The sequence below is a fragment of the Chrysemys picta genome, chromosome 18 (genome assembly GCF_011386835.1).
Source record: "Chrysemys picta bellii isolate R12L10 chromosome 18, ASM1138683v2, whole genome shotgun sequence".
In the NCBI taxonomy this organism is placed as follows: domain Eukaryota; kingdom Metazoa; phylum Chordata; order Testudines; family Emydidae; genus Chrysemys; species Chrysemys picta.
In genome coordinates, this window is record NC_088808.1 from 1,935,004 (window position 1) to 1,959,580 (window position 24,577).

A 24,577-nucleotide genomic window follows, 5' to 3' on the forward strand; every position below is an offset into this window, starting at 1 on the left:
CACTGTGCGTTGTGTGGAGAAGTACTTTTTTTCTTTGTTTTAAACCTGTTGCCTATTAATTTCATTGAGTGACCATGGATTTATATAGTGGCATTATGATATGTACTGTCTTATTATGTATCCCTTTCCTAATGGTTCCTAACATTGTTAGCTTTTTTTCTGCCACTTCACATTGAGCAGATGTTTTCAGAGAACTAGCCACAATGATTCCAAGATCTCTTTCTTGAATGGTAACAGCTAATTTAGAACCCATCGTTTTGTATTAGGGCTGTCAAGCAATTAAAGAAATTAATTGCAATTAATCATGAGATTAAAAAATTAATCAAGATAAAAAAAATTAATCGCAGTTTTAATCGCACTGTTAAACAATAATAGAATACCATTTATATATATGGAGATATACCTATCTCATAGAACTGGAAGGGACCCTGAAAGGTCATCGAGTCCAGCCCCCTGCCTTCACTAGCAGGACCAAGTACTGATTTTGCCCCAGATCCCTAAGTGGCCCCCCTCAAGGATTGAACTCACAACCCTGGGTTTAGCAGGCCAATGCTCAAACCACTAAGCTGTAACTATCCACCCTCCGCCTCCTCACTTTAGGTCCTGGAGAACTCCCAGGTCGGGTTCCTACAGGAGGAAAGACAAGGACAAGGGGCATAAATGGAAATATCCTTCATCCTGCTCAGTTGCGCAACCTGATGCCCCCCAGAAACCAGGGAGGCCAGAAGCAGTCGTTTTGAGGATGCGCCGGGAACAATGTCCCAGTCAATCTGCTGGATCCATCCCTATCTTTCCTCAGCTGCCTCCACCCTTTCCAATCGGCCTGGTCTTGTATCATCTCGGACCATTGGGTGTGCGACACCATTTCGTTGGGCTAGACCCTGCAGTTTGTAGCCGGCCCACCCCCCTTTCCTGTCAGCGTGGACTGGGTGGTCAGGATTCTGGACAGCTTTCTGTCATCACTCACGTGGTGGCAGGATCCCGCATCGGTGCTGGAAGGGGTCCCCTTCGCGACTCCATCCCCGTCGGCAACTCTCGTCTCCGATGCCTCGGACCTGGGGTGGGGAGCCCATCTGGGCACTCTCAGCATGCAAGGTCATTGGTTCAGTCGCGATGGCTCCCTGCATATCAATGTCAGGGAGCTCAGAGTGGTTTGCCTGGCCTGCCATGCCTTCCTGCCTCAGTTGGAGGGCACCGTGGGGCAGGTCCTGATGGACAACATGGCGACCGTCTTTGATATCAACAGGCAGGGTGGAGCCAGGTCATCTGTCCTCTGCCAGGAAGCACTCTGGCTCTGAGACTTCTGTCTGCAGCACGATAGCCATCTTGTAGCTGCTCACCTGCCTGGAGCCAAGAACGCCTGGGCAGATCGCCTCAGCAGATCCTTCTTGTCTCACCACAATTGGTCCCTCCATCCGGCTTTATCTTCTGCAAGTGAGGAATTCCCCGGGTGGACCTGTTCGTGCACAGGCAGAACAGGAAATGCTGCGCTGGTGCTGTCACAGATAATGGGTCCCCTCTTTGAGCCTTTGGCTTCCTGCTGTCGCCTCCTCCTGTCCTGGAAGGTGGCATTCCTGGTCGCAGTGACATCAGCCTGCCGGGTCTCAGAGATTAGGGCGCTCACCTTGGAACCACCCTATACGATCTACAGGGACGAGGTCTAGCTGAGCCCACACCCGGCCTTCCTGCCAAGGTGGTCGAGCCAGGACATTTCATACAAGCCAAGACATTTTCTTTGTCTTTTTCCCAAAGCTGCATAAGTCAGAGGAGAGTAGGCTACATTCCCCCCCCCCCCCCCACTGAGCGCCGCGCCACCGGAACCCCCCCCGAGCGCCGCGCCCCGCACCGCCCCCCCGCCAAGCGCCGCCGGAGCGCCCCCCCCCCCCCGCAGAATGCCGCGCTGCACCCCGCCACCCCAAGATTGGCCACCCCTTACCAGGTGCCGCCCCAAGCATGTGCTTGGTTGCCTGGTGCCTGGAGCCGGCCCTGGCTAAACCCAGGGTTGTGAGTTCAATCCTTGAGTGGGCCATTTAGGGATCTGGGGCAAAAATCTGTCTGGGGATTGGTCCTGCTTTGAGCAGGGGGTTGGACTAGATGACCTCCTGAGGTCCCTTCCAACCCTGATATTCTATGATGAGAGGCCAGCCAATGTCTGCGCAAAGAGTTTCATCGTGGATCACCGCCTGAATCAGGCAAAGGTGCCACCTCTGGCAATTGTAACCGCCCACTCGACCAGGACACAAGCCTCTTTGGCAGCCCTTCTGGCCCAAGTGCCTATTCATGACATCTGCAGGGTGGCCACCTGGTCATCCGTCCATATGTTCACATCCCACTATGCGCTGACCCAGCAGGCCCCAGGATGATGCCGGCTTCGGTAGAGCAGTACTGCAAGGCGCCAGATTGTAAACTCGAGCCTGCATCCAAGGATACTGCTTGTGAGTCACCTAGAATGCAATCGACATGAGCAAGCACTCGAAGAAGATAAAACGGTTACTTACCTGTTGTTCTTTGAGATGTGTTGCTCTGTCCATTCCATTACCTGCCCTCCTACCCCTCTGTCGGAGTTACCAGCAAGAAGGAACCGAGAGGGCCTAGGGTTGGCGGTACCTAATATGAGTTGAATTTCATCTGCCAATTTGTTGCCCGGTCCCCCAGTTTTGTGAGATCCCTTTGTAACTCTTTGCAGTCTACTTTGGACTTAACTATCTTGAGTAACTTTATATCATCTGCAAACTTTGCCACCTCACTGTTTACCCCTTTTTCTAGATCATTTATGAATATGTTGACCAATACTGGTCCCAGCACAGATCCTTGCAGGATCCCACTATTTACCCTCTGTCCATTCTGAAAACTGACCTTTTATTCCGACCCGGTGTCTCCTGTCTTTTAACCAGTTACTGATCCAGGAGAGGACCTTCCCTTTAATCCCATGACTGCTTACTTTGCTCAAGAGCCTTTGGTGAGGGACCTTGTCAAAGGCTTTCTGAAAGTCCAAGTACACTATATCCACTGGATCACCTGTGTCCACGTTTGTTGACCCCCTCAAAGAATTCTAATAGATTGATGAGGCATGGTTTCCCTTTACAAAAGCCATGTTGACTCTTCCCCAACAAATCATGTTAATCTCTGTGTCTGAGAATTCTGGTTCTTACTATAGTTTCAACCAATTTGCCTGGTACTGAAGTTAGGCTTGCCAGTCTGTCAATACCAGGCTCGCTTCTGGAGCCTTTTTAAAAAACTGCCATTACATTAGCTACCCTCCAGTCATCTCTATAGAGGCTCATTTAAATGATAGCTTACATAGCATAATTAGTAGTTCTGCAGTTTCATATCTGAGTCATTTCAGAACTCTTGGGTGAATACCAGCTGATCCTGGTGATTTATTACTGTTTCATGTATCAATTTGTTCCTACACCTCCACTAATTTTACCTCAATCTGGGGAAGTTCCTCAGATTTGTCACCTAAAAGGAATGGCTCAGGTGTGGAGATCTCTCCCACATGCTTTGCAGTAAAGACCAATGCAAAGAATTCTCGGTGGGGAACTGCAGAGTGTATCTTACCATTCTGGCCTCTGCCCCGAAAACAGAGATTCTGATTTTCTGCTGCCCTGTGCCTAGTATTATCATTTACACTGGGGTGGGTGTGAAACATGACCAGGTCACCATGGTAGCATTTTACACCCATTTTGCATAGGAGTAAATGACAACACAGGAACACAGAGTGCAGGGCCTAGGCCAGGCCCTGAAACTGTTAGGAATAGGCTCCCCCAGCCACCTTCTGAACAACCCAGGAGGGAGCTAGCATCACCCCTAGATACATTGCAGGGGAGACAGGCAGTGCGTGCCTTCCCCTCAGAAGAAGCTACAAGAGGAAGAGAAGACTGAACGTGGGCCCAGGATCCTGGAAAGGGTTGCACCTCTCCTCCTCCTCCAGGCTGCTGAGCCTGGCTACCACAGGCTCCGGCTTCCAATTTTCCCTGGGGGGGGGGGGCTCAACCCCTGCTCAGTCCCAGGCCCCAGCCCCCACTCCACCCCTTCTCTTAAGATCCTATCCCTGCCCTGCCTCTTCCCACCCTTGCCCCACTCTGCCCATACCCACCCCGCCTCTTCCCCACCTAGTTCTGCCCCCTCCCCTGAGCGTGCCCTATCCCCTTTACTCCCCCAGTGCTTCCTGCATGCCGCAAAACAGCTGTTCCGCAGTGTTCAAGAGGTGCTGGGTGGGGGCTGCTGGTAGGCGGGAGTGGGAGGGGGGGACAGCTGGCTGCCGGTGGGTGCTAAGCATCTGCTAATTTTTCTCTGTGGTGCTCCAGCCTTGCAGTAAAAAACCTGAATGTGGGCGCGTTTGACTTGGCATTAGGTTTCATCACACCAAGTCTGCACAACTCTTCGCCAGCAGGTAAAGTTAAAGATTTGTCAGCATTCCTTCCCTCCTGCCCTACCTAGTGTCTCAAGTATCGGTCACTGCGGTGAAGTTTCATGTTCAACTAGAACCTCACAGAAGCTCAGTCCAGGGGCAGGTCTTTCTACAAAGTCTGAGAAATCATCTTTAATTTGGGGCAAATCCACAATTCTTGGATTTCTGCCACCTCACCACATCTCCCCCTTGCAGAAGTGAGGCAAGCAGCTGGGCAGGACAGCAAACAGCTGGGGCCAAAAAGGTTCAAAATCCAGGACACCCTGGGAGAGAAAATTAGAGATCCTTGGTCTTCTGTGTGGCAGGACCATCTGTGGGTCTCCCTGCCCCCACACCTGCTCTGAGGCATTTCCTTTTGTTGCTCTCAGCCCCCTTATTGAGTGTTTAAAAGCTGTGGAGGGGAGTAGTCAGTGGTCCTTATGATGCCTCGTAATTCTTATGGAGTTCAAGGGAAACATGCTTCAAAGAGCAGCTTTCCCCTGACACAGCCAAAGGGAACAGGGCTTCATCACAGCACTTGTGGCTAGGTGATGATGGATGCATACTGCATAGCCGCCTTGCCTTCCTTGCATTCTGTCCCTGTCTCCATGAGATTGGCCCTTTCAGCTCCCCTCCACCCTGGCTGTTGGTGCTGGTGGGGAACATATGGCTCATTAGTACTATCGGCTCTCTTATAGCATGCCTTAAAAATAAATAAAGGCCCAGTACAGCTAGAGTACAGCAACAAAGTACAGGTGCCTGTTGTGCTGAGGAAGCCCTGCATTGGTGTGCCCAGGTCTGGGCATGGCTTGCAGAGGTGCCTGCACACTCACCCTTGCTTGCTTTGCTTTGCAGCAGTGCTGGTGTTGTAAGTCTGGGGGAAGAAGGGGTGTGTCTTCATTTTTGTGGGTGTGCCCATTCCTCCTCCCTGTGAACATTTGTTCCCAAAGGTCTGTTCTAAACTCAGAAGAAGCAGGAGGTGTAGAGCAGAGGGTTCGAATCCAGCCTAGTGTCCTTGCTGTAACACCTAGCAATGGAGTGTTGGTTGCTGTTTGACACAGCACCAGCCGGCACTTGGGCCAGGCAGGCCACCCTCTGAATTTCCCTGCACATCTCAGCTGCTCCTTTGGAGTCCAGCTTAGTTGTGGGAGATTAATATTATTAATCAGCGAACCCTTAAAAAAATTCGACTGGGCATTTTGTTTTCAGTGCCTGGCTTGGTGATGTAAGTGTTTCGGTGGCTGCTGCTTGCTTTCAGAGGTTGTGGGGAAGGGCTTGTAGAAAGGATTTCCCAAGAAGAAAGCCTCCCTCCACCCCCAATGTATCTTTGTGTAGCCCTCCTCTGTCGCTTGTTTCCCATGGCAAGAAGTGTCTAGTTCAGAAAGCATCAGCCCCAAACCCTTTGATCTTTTCTTTCTCTAGAGAAAAAGATTAAAAAGAGACAAGAAGTTAAGGATTTGCAAGGGGGCCTGGAACATGAATAGCTAATTCAGCGGCAGCGGTCACCTCCCCCTGCAGCATTCTTCCTGTGTGATCAGAGGGACAGTGGGGTGTGGGAAGGGCACCAGGGAGGCCTATTGGTGCATCACCAGGAGGGTTGGGGAAGAAAATGGGGGCAGGAGCGTGAGGGCTATAGTGGTGAGCCCTTCAAAAGAAACAATGACTCCAAGCTTCTCCATTGTTAGGCGGTCTTTTACAGAGAGTGCCATGAATACAGGTTATAAATTCTTTTCCATTGAGAGAGCTATCCAAACCTGACTTCATCCTGCCCTAAACCAGGCCATGGTATGCCTGAGCCCTATCAGTTGCATAGCAATGAATTCGTTTATATCTGGATACTTAATCTCCAATTCACTTGCCGTTTATCTTACCCCTGGAACAGTGAATAATGCAGCTCTATTGTGCTGAAGTCCATCTGTAATCATCAGCTAGGAAAGCACTTCTTTTCTATGCACACCAGAGATGAGGAGGATGGTTATAAGATATTTTGCTTTGAACCACATAGTTACCGGAGCGAGGCTTTCACCACGGCTTTGCTTACTCTTTGATTTGGGGGAATTTATCATTTGCTTCCTCAGAGTCTGGAAAAGTTGTCTAACTATATCCCTTCTGAAGGTTGAGTCATTAAATATTGGCACAAGAGGTTAGAACCTTGCTTAATATGTTTCCAATATAATTAGCAAATACAGACCGATTTAGCTAATCCACAATAACATTAAAATAAATGGGAGTGCAAAATGTTCAGATGGGGCAGCAATGGGAAGAGGAAGATTAATGCTGCAGGGGAAGTGTGGGTCAGGATAACAGAAGGTGTGACCCATTTCAGGAGGTGGAGCCAGAGTAGAATATTCTACTCCTAACAGGAGGGTGGGTCAGGAACGAATGACCTAACGGGAGGGTGGTGAGGACAGAGTTAAGGATGAGAATTCTTTGAATTGTACTTTAAATCCCAACTTTAATTCCCATGATCAGTAGATGTATACGTGCAATTTGGGTTGTGCATAAGCCAAGGAAACCCACTCTGGCCGCAGTGTCCTTCTGCTTTTACGTGGAGTGGATAAAATTTTTAGAAAGTCCTCTTAGCTTTTTGTTTCCTCCAACACCAATGCAAAAGGTTCTGCTCTTACCAAGAAATCGTGACTGGACGACTTAGTTCTGTCAGCCCAAGCATTCAAAATTAATGAGTCAGGCCCAAACAATCAGGAAACTGGCATAAAAAATCAGGAGATTTTAAAAATAATGTTTTTGAGCCTTTAGGGATCAGATTTTCAAGCTATTATCCATAACCCCAAAGGCTAGAAACTGGCTATTTTTTAAATGAAAGCTGAGAGTATCATATAAGCACATGACTTTAGGAGCTGGAACTTAAAAATACCAAATATTGTGAGACTTCCATTATAGTCACAAGAGTTGAGGCTCTCTAATTACATCACTCACTGCCATAGTCCGGAAGGCCTGCAGCGTGAAGGTCATGTGAAGGCTCATTCTGTTCAGGGCAGAGCAGCTTTGGCTGTCAGCTTCAGATTGGCCTCAGTCCAAGACTTTTGCAAAGCACCCACATAGTCTTCTCTTCAGTGGTGGCCCGAGCAGTGGGAGAGGGCTGCCCCAACTACAAGCCTCTTGGACAGTGGCGGACTATCCAGTGGCCCCAAGGGCCCTGGCCAGTTGGGGGGCCCTGGAAAATGGATGCTGCAGCAGAAATCTGTTCGAAAGCCCAGCGTCTGGCTAAAGCCGCAGGGTGGGCAGGGGTAGCTCTAGCACCTGGGACAAGGGAAGCCCCATGCCTGACCCCAGTTCCTGCCAGAAGCTGTGGGGTGGGCAAGGGAAGCCCCAGTACCTGATCCCAGTGCCTGGCAGAAGCCGTGGGCAGGGCTGGATTAACTTTTTGTGGGCCCAATGCCAAACATATTTGTGGGCCCCTCTGGGGAATGATTGTAAAAGGGGCTGGAGGCAAAAGCACAGAGGGGTGGGAGCTAGGGTAGGTCCCTGGAGCAAGGGAGGGGCCAGGGGTAAACTGCAAGCACAGCAGGGCTGGGGAGGGGGTAAACAGGATCCCCATTCCTCCGCCGCCCACATAGAGCAGGTACCTACCTGGTTCTAGCCCATTCTCTTCCTCTCTCTCTGCACTGAGCTGCCCCTCCTCCCGCAGCAGCAGGACAGGTTCTCTTCCAGCCCTCTGGGGTGGGTGTTGGGAGTGGGAGGAGCGGAGGCTAATGTGGTTACTCCTATAATCGGACTTTTTGTTTCCAGTCAGCACTGCTAACCGGACACTCAAGTCATGTTTTCTACTGGAGTTTCCAGTCTAAAACTAGATACCTGGCAACAGGGCTGCTAGAAAAGCATGGCGGAGGGGAGGGGGGAAGCAGTCATTTTTAAGCGGGGGCGGGGAGCAAGTGGTGGGTGGGCTAGGGAGCGGAGAGGAGCTAGTGCGCAGGACCATGTCTGCTGTACTGCCCAGGTAGGTTGGAGACTGTGGGGATCAGTCGACACAGTATCCCCAGCCCAGGTGACGTGACAGCCAGTGGTGGATTTAGAGTTACTGGGGCCCCCCAGCCCTGTGCTCAGCTTCATTTTGGGAGCCCCTCCTTAGACCCAGCCAAGAAAAAGAACATTCTCTCTTACCTCCCCCCACCCCCGTTTTTCAGTCTTTTTTTCTTCATTCTCCTCCCTCCCACTGCTCTACAGCCAAAATGCTTCTGAAATAAATGTAGTCAAACTTTACTAATTCTGGGTCACTGAGAACGAAAATGATGCTTAAAATTGTTGATTGGCTCTAGTTTTCAAGATATGCTATTGGGTCAGTATATACGACCCTTGACTTGGGAATGGCGGAGGATAAGTGAGTTATAAAGGGAAGGGATCTCAATTTAAACCAGAAATGACTAAAATACATCTTTGACTGGATCTATGAATAAATCTATGACTGGGTTTGGACAGTATTTGCTTTTTAGGTAAAACAATGGATGATGCAATCTGAAGCTGGTATTGCGTCATACATGATCTGAATTGCATCATGTTATTCCTAGAAGTCATGGATGATGCAATCATAACGAAGCTTACATCACTCTGCTGAACAAATTGCCCTATATCAGCTCTAGAAATCATACAGTGTCGTGCTCCCTTATTTGTCAGTGTTTGATTTTGCAAAGGGACACGTTTCTGTTTAGCCAAAGTGAGCAGAGATGCCTCGTACTTGTGTGAACAGTGCAGATAACTTCTGCTATGTTTGTGGTGAAGTGTCTTTTGCATCACAAAAGTGCAGTATAACCACTATGGTTAAGAGAGCCTATCACCTTTATTTTGGCTGCAAAATTGGAGATCAGGACAAGAAGTGGACCTCACACATATGCTGCAACACTTGTGCAACAAATCTTCGCCAGTGGTTGAACAGGAGAAGGAAATCTATGCCTTTTGCAGTGCCAATGATTTGGAGAGAGCCAACAGATCATACCACCAATTGTTACTTCTGCATGGTGCCTCCAGTTAGGAAAGGTGTGTCAAAGAAGAAAAAGTGGACTGTGCATTATCCAAACATTCCATCGGCTATATGCCCAGTACCCCACGGAGAAGGACTGCCGGTTCCTGATGCACCAGAATCATTCTCACTTGAGTCAGACGAGGAAGAGGATGAAACTTCTGGTCCTGAACCATCAATGTCACAGGACCCACATTTTCTCCCATCCTCCTCCTCTGAACCACACCTCATAACACAAGGTGAACTGAATGACCTTGTCAGGGATTTGGAACTACCCAAGAGTAAGGCAGAGCTGTTGGGCTCCAGACTACAGCAGTGGAATCTCCTGGCAGGTGATGTTAGGGTTTCCATGTTCCGTGACCGTCAAAAGGACCTTGTCCCATTCTTCTTCATGGAAGGTGATCTTGTAGCCTGCAACAACATCGATGGCGTGATGGCAGCCCTCAACATCGTTCACGATCCAGATGAGTGGAGACTGTTCATTGATTCATCGAAGACGAGTCTTAAAGCTGTTTTACTGCATAATGGCAATGTTTTGCCATCAATTCCAGTTGGTCATGCAGTCCATATGAAGGAAACCTAGGACAACATGAAACAACTTTTGAGGTGCATAAACTATGACCTACATCAGTGGCAGCTTTGTGGCGATTTGAAGGTTGTTGCTCTCTTGCTTGGTCTGCAGACTGGATACACAAAGTACTGCTGTTTTCTCTGCGAATGGGATAGTCGTGCAAGAGATTCCCACTACATCAAGAAAGATTAGCCACTCTGACAGTCATTGGAGCCTGGGAGGAAAAGTGTTCAGCATCCACCACTTGTTGAATCAAGGAAGATTTTACCACCACCCTTACACATCAAGCTGGGTCTGATGAAGAACTTTGTCAAGGCCATTGACAAAACACAAGCAGCTTTCAAGTACCTCCGTGGAAAATTTCTAAGGTTAAGTGAAGCTAAGATAAAGGAAGGTGTCTTTGTTGGTCCTCAGATTCATGAACTTCTTCGAGATGATGCATTTGACCATGCACTGCGTGGCAAGGAAAAGAAGGCATGGAAAGCCTTCCAGTTAGTGGCAATAAATTTTCTCGGAAACAACAAGGCAGACAACTACAGGTTGTTGGTGGAAAACTTCCTCAAGGCATACAAAAGCCTTGGTTGCAACATGTCACTAAAGATACATTTTTTGCACTCTCATCTAGATTTTTTCCACCAAACTGCAGAGCAGTGAGCGACGAGCACGGCAAGCGATTTCACCAGGACATTGCAACAATGGAGAAAAGCTATCAGGCCCATCAATGCTTGCAGACTATTGCTGGACAGTGACAAGAGATGCTCCATTTAATGAATACAAGAGACAAGCCAAGAAGCGCCGAGTAGACACTGAATAGGACTAAACTATGTACATAATAGTTTTTTGCCTTTTGTTTCATAATAAATTTTATTTATATAACCCTTTTGCTGATTTTTAAAGTGTTACATAAACAGGACAGGTGAAATATTATCATGTAAAGCAACCATAAACACATGAAAAGACCTAGGTTTACAATTTGTGATTAAAACTCTATCTACACAATATACATAGACATAAAATGTAAAAACTTAAATATCTTAGAAACAGTAGCCAATCAGTTGTTTTAATTGTCATATTTGAATTCAGCACATCAAAATACATAATAAATAGCACATTTTATCTCTGAAGCAGACGACTTCTCAAAAATTGTAGACCAGTGTAAGTAATAGCAAGTAAATGAAAATAAAGTGAGGTACCTTGATTGTTCTTGAGTCTAACTTATTTTTCCACAGACCACTTGAAAATCGCGGAGGGTCTCAATGGACCACTTAATGATCTTTCCAAATATTGTTTGTACCGTTAGCTAACTATTGTAAAGAGCTTTGGATAAGAGTGCTTTATTAAAAAAATGTAAAAAAGCATTGGGGTGCGGGATCTGGCCAGGAGCTAGGGTGAGGGAGGGGGCTCAGGGTTGGGGCAGGAGGTTGGGGTGTGGAGCGCTTACTTGGGGCAGCTCCTGTTTGGTGCTCAGGTTGGGGATGTGACAGGGTGCAGGAGACAGGGCATGGGGTGTGTGGGGGCTGCGGATGTGTGCGGGGTGCAGGAGTCAGGGTAGGGGGCTGGGGAGGTGTGAGGGGGTGCAGGAGTCAGGGCAGGGGGCTGGGTGTGTGTGTGGGAGCATACAGGAGTCAGGGCAGGGTGTTGGAGAGATGTGAGGGGGTGCAAGGGTCAGGGCTGGGAGTATGTGAGAGAGGTGCAGGGGTCAAGATGGGCAGAGGGCTGGGGGTGTGGGCTGGGGTTGTGGGGGTGCGCATGGCAGGGGGCTGGAGGGGTATGCCCCAATTCCAGCCCCACCCCCGCGTTTTCTCCTCCTCCACCCCCCGAGTGGCAAGTGTGCTGAGGCTCTGCTCTTCCCCCTCCCTCCTGCCAGCAAACAGCTGATTGGCGGCAGGGAGAGGGGGAGGGGAGGGAATGTAGCACCCTCCGGGGAAGAGGTGGGGGAGGAGCTTGGCTGCCAGCAGAGTCTGCCCTGCTGTAGCAGGAGCCAGCAGCATCAAGCTTCTGCCCCCACAGGACAGAGTGGGGGGAGGGGCGGAGAAGAGTGGGGCGGGGCCCCTTTGGACTGTGGGCCCGGCGCCATGGTACTGGCCATGGGATGGGCAGGGGAAGCCCCAGTGCCCCGACCCCGGACTCTGGCAGAAGTGCAGGGTGGTGAGGGAAGCCCCAATGCCTGGACCCCCCGCTGCAGCTCCAGGATTGGAGGACCTCTTATTCCCTATTGCAGATTCTGGGCTGGAGGAGTTCTCACTCCCGTCTGTGGCCCCGAGGCCATGGTAGAGGGACAGAGCTTCTCCGGTCTTGGAGCTGCAGTGCTGGGAAGCAGAAAGGAGCAAACAAGAGACAGAGCAGAATAGGGCAGGACCGTGAGTGAAACGGGAGCTGGGCTGCAGGGAAAAGGGGTGGAATGGGTGCAGGGCCACGGGGGAAGGGGTGGAACAGGGGCGGGGCCATGGGGGAAGGGGAACAGGGTGTTGCCGTGTGTGAAACAGGGGTGGGGCTGCAGGACGAAGGGGCAGAATGGGGGCGGGGCTGCGGTTCTGATGCTGGACCTCGCCACTTGCTCTGGCCCAGGGCCCTAGGAGACCTTAATCTGCCTCTGCTGTTGGAGACCCTATTTTTGGTTACTTATAATTTTGCCAGACTTCAGTCATTTGGGCAGGTTACATTTTCAGTAAAGTTTCAACCAAAACAGGTCAGCTGTTTCCAAGAACAGAGGCTAGGGAATAATACGTCGTTTTCCAATATTTAAAAAAAAAGTGTGACCTTTTGTTTGAGAAGTTCTAGTGCCCCCAGGCTTTGGAGCAGGACTTGATATTTGACAGGTGCTGTTTCTATGAAAATCTGCTCTACTTTGGGACTCTGACAAGGATCCAGAGGGGGAGATTAGGGCTATTGGTTGGTCAAAGAGAATGGGATGGGGTGAGAAGCCTGAAAAGTGGAACAAGGTAGGCAAGGTGAATGGGAATGGGGGCCATGTGTAGGGAAGAGACAGGAGTGGGACAAGGATAGGTTGGCGAGGACAAGGCAGAAGGGGTTAAGCTTGGGCGTAACAAGCAGAAGCAGGAACCCAAGATTCTTGAGTGTTATCTTTCCTCCACTGTCAGCAAATATTTGTGAAACCTCCTGGCAAAGTGTGTATCTCGTCTCCTTGGGTTGCTGGTCCACATAGAGGATGACAATCTATTACTGCTCTCAGTTACTCCATTAAATCAATGGTAGAGGTCTGTGCAGCGGATTTACGGGGTCCAGCCCTGCAGATGACCCATGTAGATGTCAGAGTGATGGCACATGATGGAATTTCTATTTATTTTTTCCATTTGCTGTTTTAAAAATCTAGGAAATTATACATACAAAAACACATTAAAAGAAAATGATTTATGTAATTAAAGACTGTCATAATGCGTATGCACAAGAGGGTTGAAATAAGGTTGTACGGGTAACCTTCATTCTGGCATTTCCTAACTCCTGAGTGTTTGACTTCGCAATTGTAATAATGTTTTTAATGTAGTTTTGTGTCTGTAATTTCTCCACATAGCTTCAGAGAATAAGAGCAATAGGCAATTTCTTTTATTGGAATGAGTGTTGGGCTGGCAGAGCCTCTCTGCATGTCAGTATGCACACTGCCAGAGCAGTTTAATACAGTATTTAACATGTTGAATGATGTCTGAGATACCAGCTTCTTCTGACAGAATGCACCTTCTGTTCTGCCTAGTGTCTCCTAGTCATCCCCACCCCCAAAAATGTCCAGCAATTGGCTAAGGTGACACCCTGCCCTGGAACAGCTGACTGTGACTAAATAACCTGTCCCTAACCCCATGGTGTTTAAGTGGATCACTCTTGTCCACAGTCTGTTACTGCAGGTTTCTTCCCGTTTCAGGGGGTGGCCCAGTGGTCACAGTTCCTTGTTATTCACCTTCTCTTTCCAGTAGGAGGTGGTCTGAGAATTTAGCTGCTAGTTGATCGTTTCTTTGAGGCCCTCTTGCTTCCTCTTGGTATTTTACCCAGTGAGGCCCGTGAAAGGAGCAGCACAAACCAGTTGAGAGTATCCTTCCCACTTTTAAATACCCTTGGGAGCTCACCCTTAATGGCCCTTCTCATTGAGCGTCCATAAAAGGTGGGAGCCCAAAATGTCATTGACAATGCACAGTGAGGACAGTTTGCAGAGGATGGGAATGCCCTTTGGCTGCATCACTGTGCACTCTCTCAGGAACTGTGGGTCTTGAACCCAGGTCCATAGGACTCTTAAGAGCTAGGAAGCCCCAACCTGACACCCAGTGACATGCTAACAGTTGTTAGGGCGGAAGCTGAATCCCCACAGAGGACTTCAGTCCTGGAACCTGATTGGCAGAATCCTGAGAGTCCTGATTGGTCCACAACTTATATATAAACCCATCACAGGAACAAGAAGTTGTTCATACAGCTGGGATTCACCCTACTCTGAACTATGTGCTTCCCGCTCCCGCCGCTTGACTTCCTGGCATCCCAAGCCAGCTTGACTCCTGGTGTCTGACTTGTGGTTCTGATCTCCAGTTTGTCTCCTGCCTCTGACCCCCTGGTATCCAGACCCAGTCTGACTCTGGTTACCAATTTGTGATTCTGCTCTCAAGTTTGTCTCCTGCTTCTGATCTCCCGGTATCCTGACCCGGCTGACTCTTGATTCCCGTCCCATGATGGTGGACCCCTGTTCTGACAGCTGAGACACACTCACACACCACACTGCTTTGAAAAGCAAACCACAGGCTTGCCACTGCTGGGTTTGTGTCAGTGTCCAAGTTACCAGGTAACCAGCATCCTATCTTCCAGTTCAGGGAGCAAATCATAGAATCATATGACTGGAAGGGACCTCGAGAGGTCATCTAGTCCAGTGGTTTCCAAACTGCGGGTTGCGACCCAGTACTGGGTCGCGGAATGTAAGGCACTGGGTCGCGGCGGCTCTGATAAGCACCGCCGACTGGGCTGTTAAAAGTCCCGTCGGCGGTGCTGCCCGGCTAAGGCAGACTAGTTCCTACCTGTTCTGACACCGCGCTGTGCCCCGGAAGCAGCCAGCAGCAGGCCCAGCTCCTAGGCCAGTGGGCCATGGGGCTTCGCGTGCTGCCCCCGCCCTGAGCCCCCTCCCTCAAACCCTGAGCCCCTTCCTGCACCGCAAAGCCCTCATCCCCAGCCCCACCCAAGAGCCTGCACCCCCAACCCAGAGCCCTGACCTCCTCCTGCACCCTGACCCCTTGCCCCCATCCTGAGACACCCCCCAAACCGGAGCCCCTTCCTGCACCCCAAACCCCTCATTCCTGGCTCCACTCCGCACTCCTCACGCCCACACCACAACCCTCTGCCCCAGCTCCGTTGGGTCATGGGCATCAACAATGTTCTTCAACTGGGTTGCCAGAAAAAAAGTTTGAAAACCACTGATCTAGTCCAGTCCCCTGCACTTGGTATTATCAAGTTACCTTAATTAAAATGAAAAGCCCTACAGGACAAAGGACTGTGAAACACCACTTGGGTTTAGCTGAGGTTTGGAAGAAGAGAAGTTACAGTCTCTGAATGAAATCCTGCCAACGCCCCCTTGCTGTTAGGATTACTTTTAAATTTGGTGGGGCTGTTGGCTAGGCTGGGATTTTACTGGCATCAGTAATAAGCAGCACTTTCCCATGGCTGGTGTTCCCCGGGCTAAGTGGTAATGTGAGTAACAGCTGTAGCTCAGTCAAGGTTGAGTAATGCTTTTATCCCTTCACCATTCCAAGACACAGGTCCCCCTCTGCCCTTAGGACCAAGGTCAGAGTTCACTGACAAGTGTCACAGGAGCAATCTCCTTGCAGCCGGCTCAGGAATGTCATTCACCCATCTCTCTGCCATTTTACTGGGTGTGATTCGAGAAGTTGCCGCTTCTGCTCCCAAAGAGTCAGAGGCAAACAAACAGGAAAACCTCCCAAGAAATAATAATATGGGGGACGAGGGGAGAAGCGGAGGGGATTTATTAAAGGGAGAGAAAACAAACATCATGAATTGGGTCCTGTTTGTTAAAGATACAGGGTGGATGAGAAGCAGTGATATGAGTTCAAAGGGTGGCCCTGCAGGGCTTCCCATCAAGCAGCTTGTGATCCTCATCATCACTTATTGATTATGCACATTCAGAGAAACACCAGTGTTTTGTAGGTTGTTATTGTTATCTCTGTACTGACTGTATGGTGAGGGACTTTTATCCCTTGATGGCAGCTCTGCATGGATGCACTAGTAGGAGGTTAGGAACATAGTATTGCCAGACCAGGTCACTCCAATGAGCCAGGAAGTCCAGCAGCCTGCCTCCAACACCCACCAGTAGCAAGTGCTCCAAAGGAAGGTTCACAAGAGCCCCTGACAGAAAATGATGTGAACTAGGAGGTAATTTCTTCCTTGCTCCTGCCAGTTGCTGGTTGGCTTCTGTATAAGGGCTTAAAAGCCTTACAGCCTTGGAGCGAGGGTGACCAGATCTCCCAGGTGAAATATCGGGATGCGGGGGGGCGCAAAAAAAAAAAGAGAAAAGCTGCCGGAGCTCTACGCTCCCCCCCCCCCCCACCAACTTGCTTCCACTCCGTCTCGGAGACACTCTGCCGCAGCTCGTCCGCTGTGGGCCCGTGCCCGCCCGGCTTGCCTCCCCCACCAAACACACACACACACCCACCTGCACAGACACCGGTCACCCCGCCTCACGCACACACACACACAGCCATGCACAGCTCCACTAGTCACTAGACCAGCCCCTTTCTCAGCTAGCAGCTCTGGTATCCCCAGACCAACGCGTCTCACTCGCCCCAGCCCAGGCCGGGCCCCTCCCGCCGCCACTCGCTACCCAGCCCAGTGCACCTCATCCCTGCGGCGGGACGGGCAGGGGACCGGCTCCCCCACCCACTGAGGAAGAGGCTCTGCGTGCCAGCAGCCAAGCTCCGGCTTCTGGTCCCTCCTCAGTCACCCGCCCCACATGCTGAGCCAGCTGCGGCCAGGGGAGCAGACCAGGCTGGCTGCAGCGTGCCCAGAGAGTGCTTGGGGAAGAGGCGGGGTCAGGTCAGGGATTTGGGGAGGGATCCAATGGGGGAAGGAGGGGGCGCAAGCGCCGGAGCGGAGGGCAAAATTGTTTGTTTGTGCAGTGTCCCGGCCGAACATCAGTCGGGACGCGGGACAAACAAGCAGATATCGGGACAGTCCTGGTAAAATCGGGACGTCTGGTCACCCTACTTGGAGCAGACTTTGCTTGTTGGCTCCTAGGGCTGCATCTGTACTCAGCTGTTTCTGAAAACTCCACTGTGGAGGAAGTCCTGGAGCAGCCCTAGGAAATGGGTGGTGGGGGCAGGAGGGGGCAATTTTCAGAAGTTCAGCGCAGATAGGGCTAATATTTGGTTAAAGCAAACTGTCAAAGGGGACATAAACATTGATGGGATACTCCTGATGGGGACAACGCGGAGGTTCAAATGTGGGTTTAGAAAAATCCCCATGAAATAGCACTTTTGGGTTTATTTTTTCAGGCTAAAAATCTATTTTTCAAATTGAAGATGGGGTTTGTGCCGGGGGAGGAGCAGGTTTCGGGGTTTGAAGTTAATAATTTCTCCAAGTTCAATTTTTACTAAAACAAGTTGAGAAGCATTGTCACATCAGTGCCTCACCAAGGGCCCTGAACTCAGTGGTAGTTCTGAGGTTTAACTCCAGTGGGAGCAGATTCAAACACCCAAGCAGATTTTGTCACCTTGCTTCCTTCAAGGTCTTCACTAATTATTAACAATGTTTACACACAGCTTGGGGGAAGTGGGGGCTGGCAGCTCCTCATGGGCAAAATCAACAGAAACATCCTTGGGCACTGATGTTTTTGTCAGTGGCAGCAGGCTCTCCAGTTGTAGAACCAGTGCCATTTGCACTCTGGCTGATGGCCACCACTGGTAAGTTGAGCCATAGGCCTGCTAGTTGGCCATTGGTAATGCAGCAGCAAATAGCCCAGGGAAGATGGCATCCAGACACACAGGGAAAACTTTCACTATCAGGGAGAGATTAATTTTGATATGTGGATTATGGGGATATAGCTCTTATTTTTTTTAAAAAGGGGGAAGGGACAAAAATCCTTCATCAACTTTCTGATTAAAAGCTTCACTCTACAAGGTGCTAAGCACCATGGGAGTTGGGGGCGCAACACTTTTTGGGATTGGGCCTTCAAATTGTAAACTCCTCTGAACAGGGACTGTGTTTAGCACCAAGCCATTATGTAGAAAGGAGATTTTGGTTTTGGCTGAGCAAAATTACAGGGCTGAACCCAGGGTGCAAAGCAAATCCTGCTGTGAAGTATAATATGAAAACTCTAAATACTGCTGTTATCATTGTGCTAACTTGATTTGTTGCTTTCTGTCTGATAGCTTTGTATTCTGTACCTCTGTAACTATGTCAAATTTATGGTCTTGCCAAATGTGTGCCTTTTTGTATAAAGCCAGTAGACCCCATTTACTAGTGTAACCATCTCTACTGAAGAGTCCAAGTAGAAGTGATCATTCATGCACAACAGTGGCCTAACTATTAGCAGTTACTACACATTTTCAGTGTGTTGCTGGGAGCTGATAGTCAGTGAGAGTGCTGTTTTGTCTCAAGTAATTTGTTCCATCTTGCTGAGTATGGATGCTGGGTCACAATTCCTTTACCTTTGCTAGACTCTCATTGCTGTGTGAGCCACATATCAGTTCTGCTTCCTGCTGCAATGGGATTAATGTGATGTCACATGAGCCAAAAAGCTATGAGAAGCATGTGAGTTATTCACATACAGAATGAGCCCAGCTCTCCAAGACTCTGTGGCTTGATTCTTCTTCGAGTGATTGATCATGTGTATTCCACAATAGGTGTGCGTGCTCGCCATGTGCACCGGTGCGAGACGTTTTTCCCCTAGCAGTACCCGTAGGGGGGGAGCGCCCCCTGTGACCCCTGGAGTGGCGCCTGCCTGGCGCGGTATAAGGGGAGCTGCGTGCTCCCCCCACCCTCAGTTCCTTCTTGCTGCCAGTGAAGGTGCGTCGGAACTGCTCAGTTCCAGCTTTGCTGCAGCTTGTCCCCAGAACTGTTGTTACTTCATTAGTACCTTTAGTCAGTTAGCTTTTCAGTAAGTTTTGTTAGTTAGTGAGCCCAGCGGGGCATGTCCCGTGCCCTGGGATTTAAGTCGTGTGGCTCTTGTAGGCATTCTATGCCAAGGAGTGACCCGCACACAGACTGTCTGCTCTGTTTGGGAGAAACTTATATCAGCAAAAGGTGCAAGATCTGCAAGTCGTTCAAGCCCCGGACTAAAAAAGAAAGGGACATTAGGCTCTGGGCCATCCTGATGGAGTCGGCGCTGGCCCCGACCCTGGCACGCCACTCCGATCCGGTACCCGGCACTGCGGTGTCGGTGCGCGGAGACCCTCCGGTACCATCGACTAGTCGGCACCGCTCCCCTTCCACGGGGCACGCCAAGAGGACCGGAAAGACTCCCTCTTCGCAACGTCACCAAGGGAAGTCTGGGATAGAGACTAGGCCCATGTCAGGTAGTCCTCGATCCTCACCAGGCCCTAGGCCTCTGACTCATGCGGAGCAGAGTAGCCCGGCCCCTTCGGAGCAGGCCTCTCTGGATGTCCGGGTGCCATCTATGCCCGAAGCCCTCCAGGTGGCCAAGGACATCATGTCCATGCCGGTGCCTGGAGCTCCGCCAATGTCGGCCCCATGCTCCAGAGGCAAGCTGCCGCTGGGATCACCGCAGTCGCCGCCGGCCCAGTCTCGGTCTCAGCTGGGGGAACGTTCCCAACACTGCTCACCACCCAGCGACTGTTCAAGGCTCAGTCCATGTGGATCGCCCTCGACACCAGTCAGGCTGTCTGGATGGGTGCCATCCAATCAGGACTTCTGGCCCACTTGTCTTCGCGGAGCGAGCACAGACGGGACCAAGGCAGACATCTCAAAGGAGGTACCGCATTTGGTCACTGTTCCCTCTTGAAGAAGAACAGGAGGACTTGTGGCACCTTAGAGACTAACAAATTTATTAGAGCATAAGCTTTCGTGGACTATAGCCCACTTCTTCGGATGCATATAGAATGGAACATATATTGAGGAGATATATATACACACATACAGAGAGCATAAACAGGTGGGAGTTGTCTTACCACCTCTGAGAGGCCAATTAATTAAGAGAAAAAAACTTTTGAAGTGATAATCAAGCTAGCCCAGCACAGACAGACAGTTAGATAACAAGTGTGAGAATACTTACAAGGGGAGATAGATTTCAATGTTTGTAATGGCCCAACCATTCCCAGTCCTTATTTAAACCGGAGTTGATTGTGTCTAGTTTGCATATCAATTCTAGCTCAGCAGTTTCTCGTTGGAGTCTGTTTTTGAAGTTTTTCTGTTGTAATATAGCCACCCGCAGGTCTGTCACTGAATGACCAGACAGGTTAAAGTGTTCTCCCACTGGTTTTTGAGTATTTTGATTCCTGATGTCAGATTTGTGTCCATTAATTCTTTTGCGTAGAGACTGTCCGGTTTGGCCAATGTACATGGCAGAGGGGCATTGCTGGCACATGATGGCATATATCACATTGGTAGATGTGCAGGTGAACGAGCCCCTGATGGTATGGCTGATGTGATTAGGTCCTATGATGATGTCACTGGAATAGATATGTGGACAGAGTTGACATCGGGGTTTGTTACAAGGATAGGTTCCTGGGTTAGTGGTTTTGTTCAGTGATGTGTGGTTGCTGGTGAGTATTTGCTTTAGGTTGGAGCAGGAGTCCAAGGTTCCCTCTTGGACTCCTGCTCCAAGTCTCTGCCAAGGCACCATAGCTCCGGGTGTCGATTGCTGGCGTCTTGCCGTCGCGGGTCCGCCTGTCGAGACCGTTCATGGCGCAGCTACTGATGTCAGTGCCGTTCCTCCGCCTCAAGGTCGTGGTCCCGTGGTCGAAGTAGATCCCGGCATCGTCACCACTTCCAGTCCAGAGGAAGCAGCGCATCGTACGCCAGCCTGGGCTCCGCTCACAGCCACCTGTCTACAGACCAGGCTAGCCAGCCCGATCAGCCGGCCCCGCCGGTGCCTCAGCAAGTGGTACCAGTGGGCACCGTGGCCTCCGGCGTAGCCCCTGGTGGGGACTCGCTCCATGGCTGGGGCGTCGGAAGCACTGTCGGCCTCCATCCCTAGACCACTAAAAAAGTAGTCGGTGGGACCCGTATCTTAGGCGCCGTGCCCAGAGTCCGACCAGTTGGTGGATCTTGTGGTGCTGTCCAACACCGGCCTCCTTGCCCCATCCGGAGGAGCTGATTGTGACCCCGCCCTCCTCTGTCCCGCAGGAGGACTTCCGGGCCCACCAAGAACTCTTAAAAAGGGTGGCAGCGAGCCTCCACCTCCAGGCAGAGGAGATGGAGGAGCCCTCGGACTCCCTGTTCAATGTGCTGTCCCCCTCGGCACCGGGCAGGGTGGCCTTGCTGCTCCATGAAGGGGTGGCAAGAATTTCAAATGCCCTGTGGCAAACACCAGCCTCTTTGGCTCCCATCTCTAAGAAGGCGGAGCGCAAGTACTTTGTACCCACTAAGGGGCATGAGTATTTGTTTACCCACGCGGCACCCAACACAGGGAGCGGCAGGGGCAGCCCCGACCTCTAAGAACAAAGACTCTCGGAGGCTGGATGCTTTTGGGAGAAAAGTTTATTCGTCATTAAGCTTCCAGCTAAGAGTAGCAAACCATCAGGCTCTCCTGGGTCGCTATGAGTTTAATCTGTGGGGATCCCTCCCCAAGTTCGAGGACTCCCTCCAGGAGCACGATAGAAAAGAGTTTAAGGCGCTCGTGGATGAAGGGGCAGCGGCCACAAAGGGCATCCCTGCAGGCCGCTTCGGATGCAGCGGACACGGTCCATGGCCTCGGCGGTGTCCATGAGACAGGTGTCATGGCTCCTGCTCTCTGGGCTATCCAGCGAAGCGCAGTCATCAATGCAGGAGCTCCCTTTCGATGGGAAGACGCTGTTTGCGGAGGAGACAAACACAAGGCTGCACGGTATGAAAGACTCCCGCATGACCCTCCAGACCTTGGGCCTTTATGTCCCTGCTCCGGCAAAACCCAAGTTCAAGCCGCAGCAGGCTCCTGCCCAGGCCGCCCTCCCAAAATACTTAGAACAACGCTTCCTTAGCTCTCGTCCCCTAATTCCCCTACTCTACTTATGCTACATTGATGACATCTTCGTCATCTGGACCCATGGAAAAGAAGCCCTTGAGGAATTCCACCATGATTTCAATAATTTCCATCCCACCATCAACCTCGGCCTAGATCAATCCACACAAGCGGTCCATTTCCTGGACACTACTGTGCTAATAAGCGATGGTCACATAAATACCACTCTATACCGGAAACCTACTGACCGCTATACTTACCTACATGCCTCCAGCTTCCATCCAGGACACACCACACGATCCATTGTCTACAGCCAAGCTCTAAGATACAGCCGCATTTGCTCCAATCCCTCAGACAGAGAAAAGCACCTACAAGATCTTTATCAAGCATTCTTAAAACTACAATACCCACCTGCTGAAGTGAAAAAACACATTGGCAGAGCCAGACGAGTACCCAGAAGTCACCTCCTACAAGACGGGCCCAACAAAGAAAATAACAGAACACCACTAGCCATCCCCTTCAGCCCCCAACTAAAACCTCTCCAGCGCATCATCAAAGATCTACAACCTATCCTGAAAGATGTCCCTCACTCTCACAGATCTTGGGAGACAGACCTGTCCTCGCTTATAGACAATCCCCCAACCTGAAGCAAATACTCACCAGCAACCACACATCACTGAACAAAAACACTGACCCAGGAACCTATCCTTGCAACAAAGCCCGATGCCAACTCTGTCCACATATCTATTCAAGTGACATCATCATAGGACCTAATCACATCAGCCACGCCATCAGGGGCTCGTTCACCTGCACATCTACCAATGTGATATATGCCATCATGTGCCAGCAATGCCTCTCTGGGGGGACTAGGGTGACCAGACATCCCGATTTTATCGGGACTGTCCCCGATATTTGCTTGTTGATATATGTTCGGTCGGGACACGGGACAAACAAGCAATTTTGCCCTCCGCTCTGGCGCACAGGTGGAACACGGAGGGGCTTGCCCCCCACCCCGTCCCGACTCCGCCCCTCTCTCCCCCATTGGATCCCTCCCCGAATCCCCGCCCTGGCCCCGCCCCTCACTGCCCCATTGGATCGCTCCCCAAATCCACGCCCTGGCCCCGCCTCTTCCCCAAGCATGCCGCATTCCTCCTCCCTCCCAGGCTTGTGCTGATCAGCTGTATGGCGGCGCAAGTGCTGGAGGGAGGGCGTGACACCAGCACACATGGAGAAGGTAGGGCCAGGGCGGGGATTTGGGGAGGACAAAATTGCTTGTTTTTCCAGCGTCCCGAGCCACGTGAAGGTGGGAGAGGCTGCGGGGCGCGCAGCCGGGCTGCCAGTGCCGCGCCCAGACCCCGCACCTGAGAGACAGAGCTGCCGCCCACCAGCCCCCTCCCCTGGGGCGGCTGGTGGCCCCCGTTCCTCAAGGGCTCCCATGTCCCCTGGCCCCTTTGTCCAGGTGTTGCACATGCCGTGTGCCCTGCCCCGAACCCCCCGGGGCCACAGCGCAGGGATGGGCCTGCAGCTGCTAGATCACATGTCAGTGTGCAAGTATGTGGTCCGCCACACCAAATTCAGAATGAGGCCCCTCCAGCTGTGGCTGGCCTCGCAGTTCTCCCAGGCCACGGACGGAATTGACAAGATCCTCACCATGCCGAACTCGGTGATCACCTCCCTGCGGTGGTGGTCCGCACCAAGCAACATGCTCCAAGGGATCCCATTCAGGGACAGGGTCCCGTCGTTGGAGTTGGTGTCCCATGCATCGGACCTGGGGTGGGGGGCCCATGTGGGGAATTTTTAGACCCAAGGCCTGTGATCTCCGCAAGACCTGACCATTCACATAAATGTCAAGGAACTCAGGGCTGTGTGTATGGTGTGTATGGCCTTCCGCCCACACTTGAAGGGCAAGGTAGTCAGGTTTCTCACGGACAACACGGCCTCCATTTTCTATATCAACAGGCAAGGCGGGGCTCGATCCTCTGCCCTCTGCAACATCCACCTAAAAGCCTTTCACCTGCTGGGCACCCGGAACGTGAGGGCGGATCGCTTGAGTAGGGACTTCTCCTCTCAGCACAAGTGGTCTCTACACCCAGAAGTGGCCCACCAGCTCTTCCAAAGGTGAGGAACTCCCCAGGTGGACCAGTTTGTGAGCTGGCAGAACCGACGATGCCCTCGGTTCTGCTCCAGGGCTGGCCTGGGGAGGGGCGCTATCTCTGATGCCTTTATCCTGTCCTGGTCAGGCCAACTCCTATATGCCTTCCCCCCGTTCCTGCTGATCAGCAGGGTCCTAGAGGAAATAAAGACGGACAAGGCCTGGGTCCTCCTCATTGCCCCGGTGTGGCCCAGGCAGCCCTGGTACGGGACCCTCTCGGGCATGGCGGTGGCTCTGCCGTGGCTGTTGCCACTCCGCCCGGATCTGCTCTCTCAGGGCTGCTTCCTCCACCCCAACCTGGCAGCTCTTCACCTCACAGCATGGCTGCTCAGTGGCTAGGTGGCAAGGAGAGGACATGCTCAGAACAGGTT

At 51.2% G+C, this 24,577-nt stretch overlaps 2 protein-coding genes across 14 annotated transcripts in view; both read left to right on the forward strand.

The window, feature by feature from the left end:
* The window catches only part of EXD3 (exonuclease 3'-5' domain containing 3), a 685,344-nt gene that overhangs the window by 307,467 nt on the left and 353,300 nt on the right, over positions 1-24,577 (forward strand). The gene's annotated exons all lie outside the window — the stretch shown is intronic.
* Positions 1,866-23,277, forward strand: LOC135976504 (uncharacterized). Its single transcript, XM_065572499.1, has 2 exons — positions 1,866-19,885; positions 20,694-23,277. The coding sequence occupies exons 1-2, from the start codon at positions 19,067-19,069 to the stop codon at positions 21,027-21,029; spliced, it is 1,155 nt and encodes a 384-aa protein (XP_065428571.1). The 5' UTR covers positions 1,866-19,066; the 3' UTR covers positions 21,030-23,277.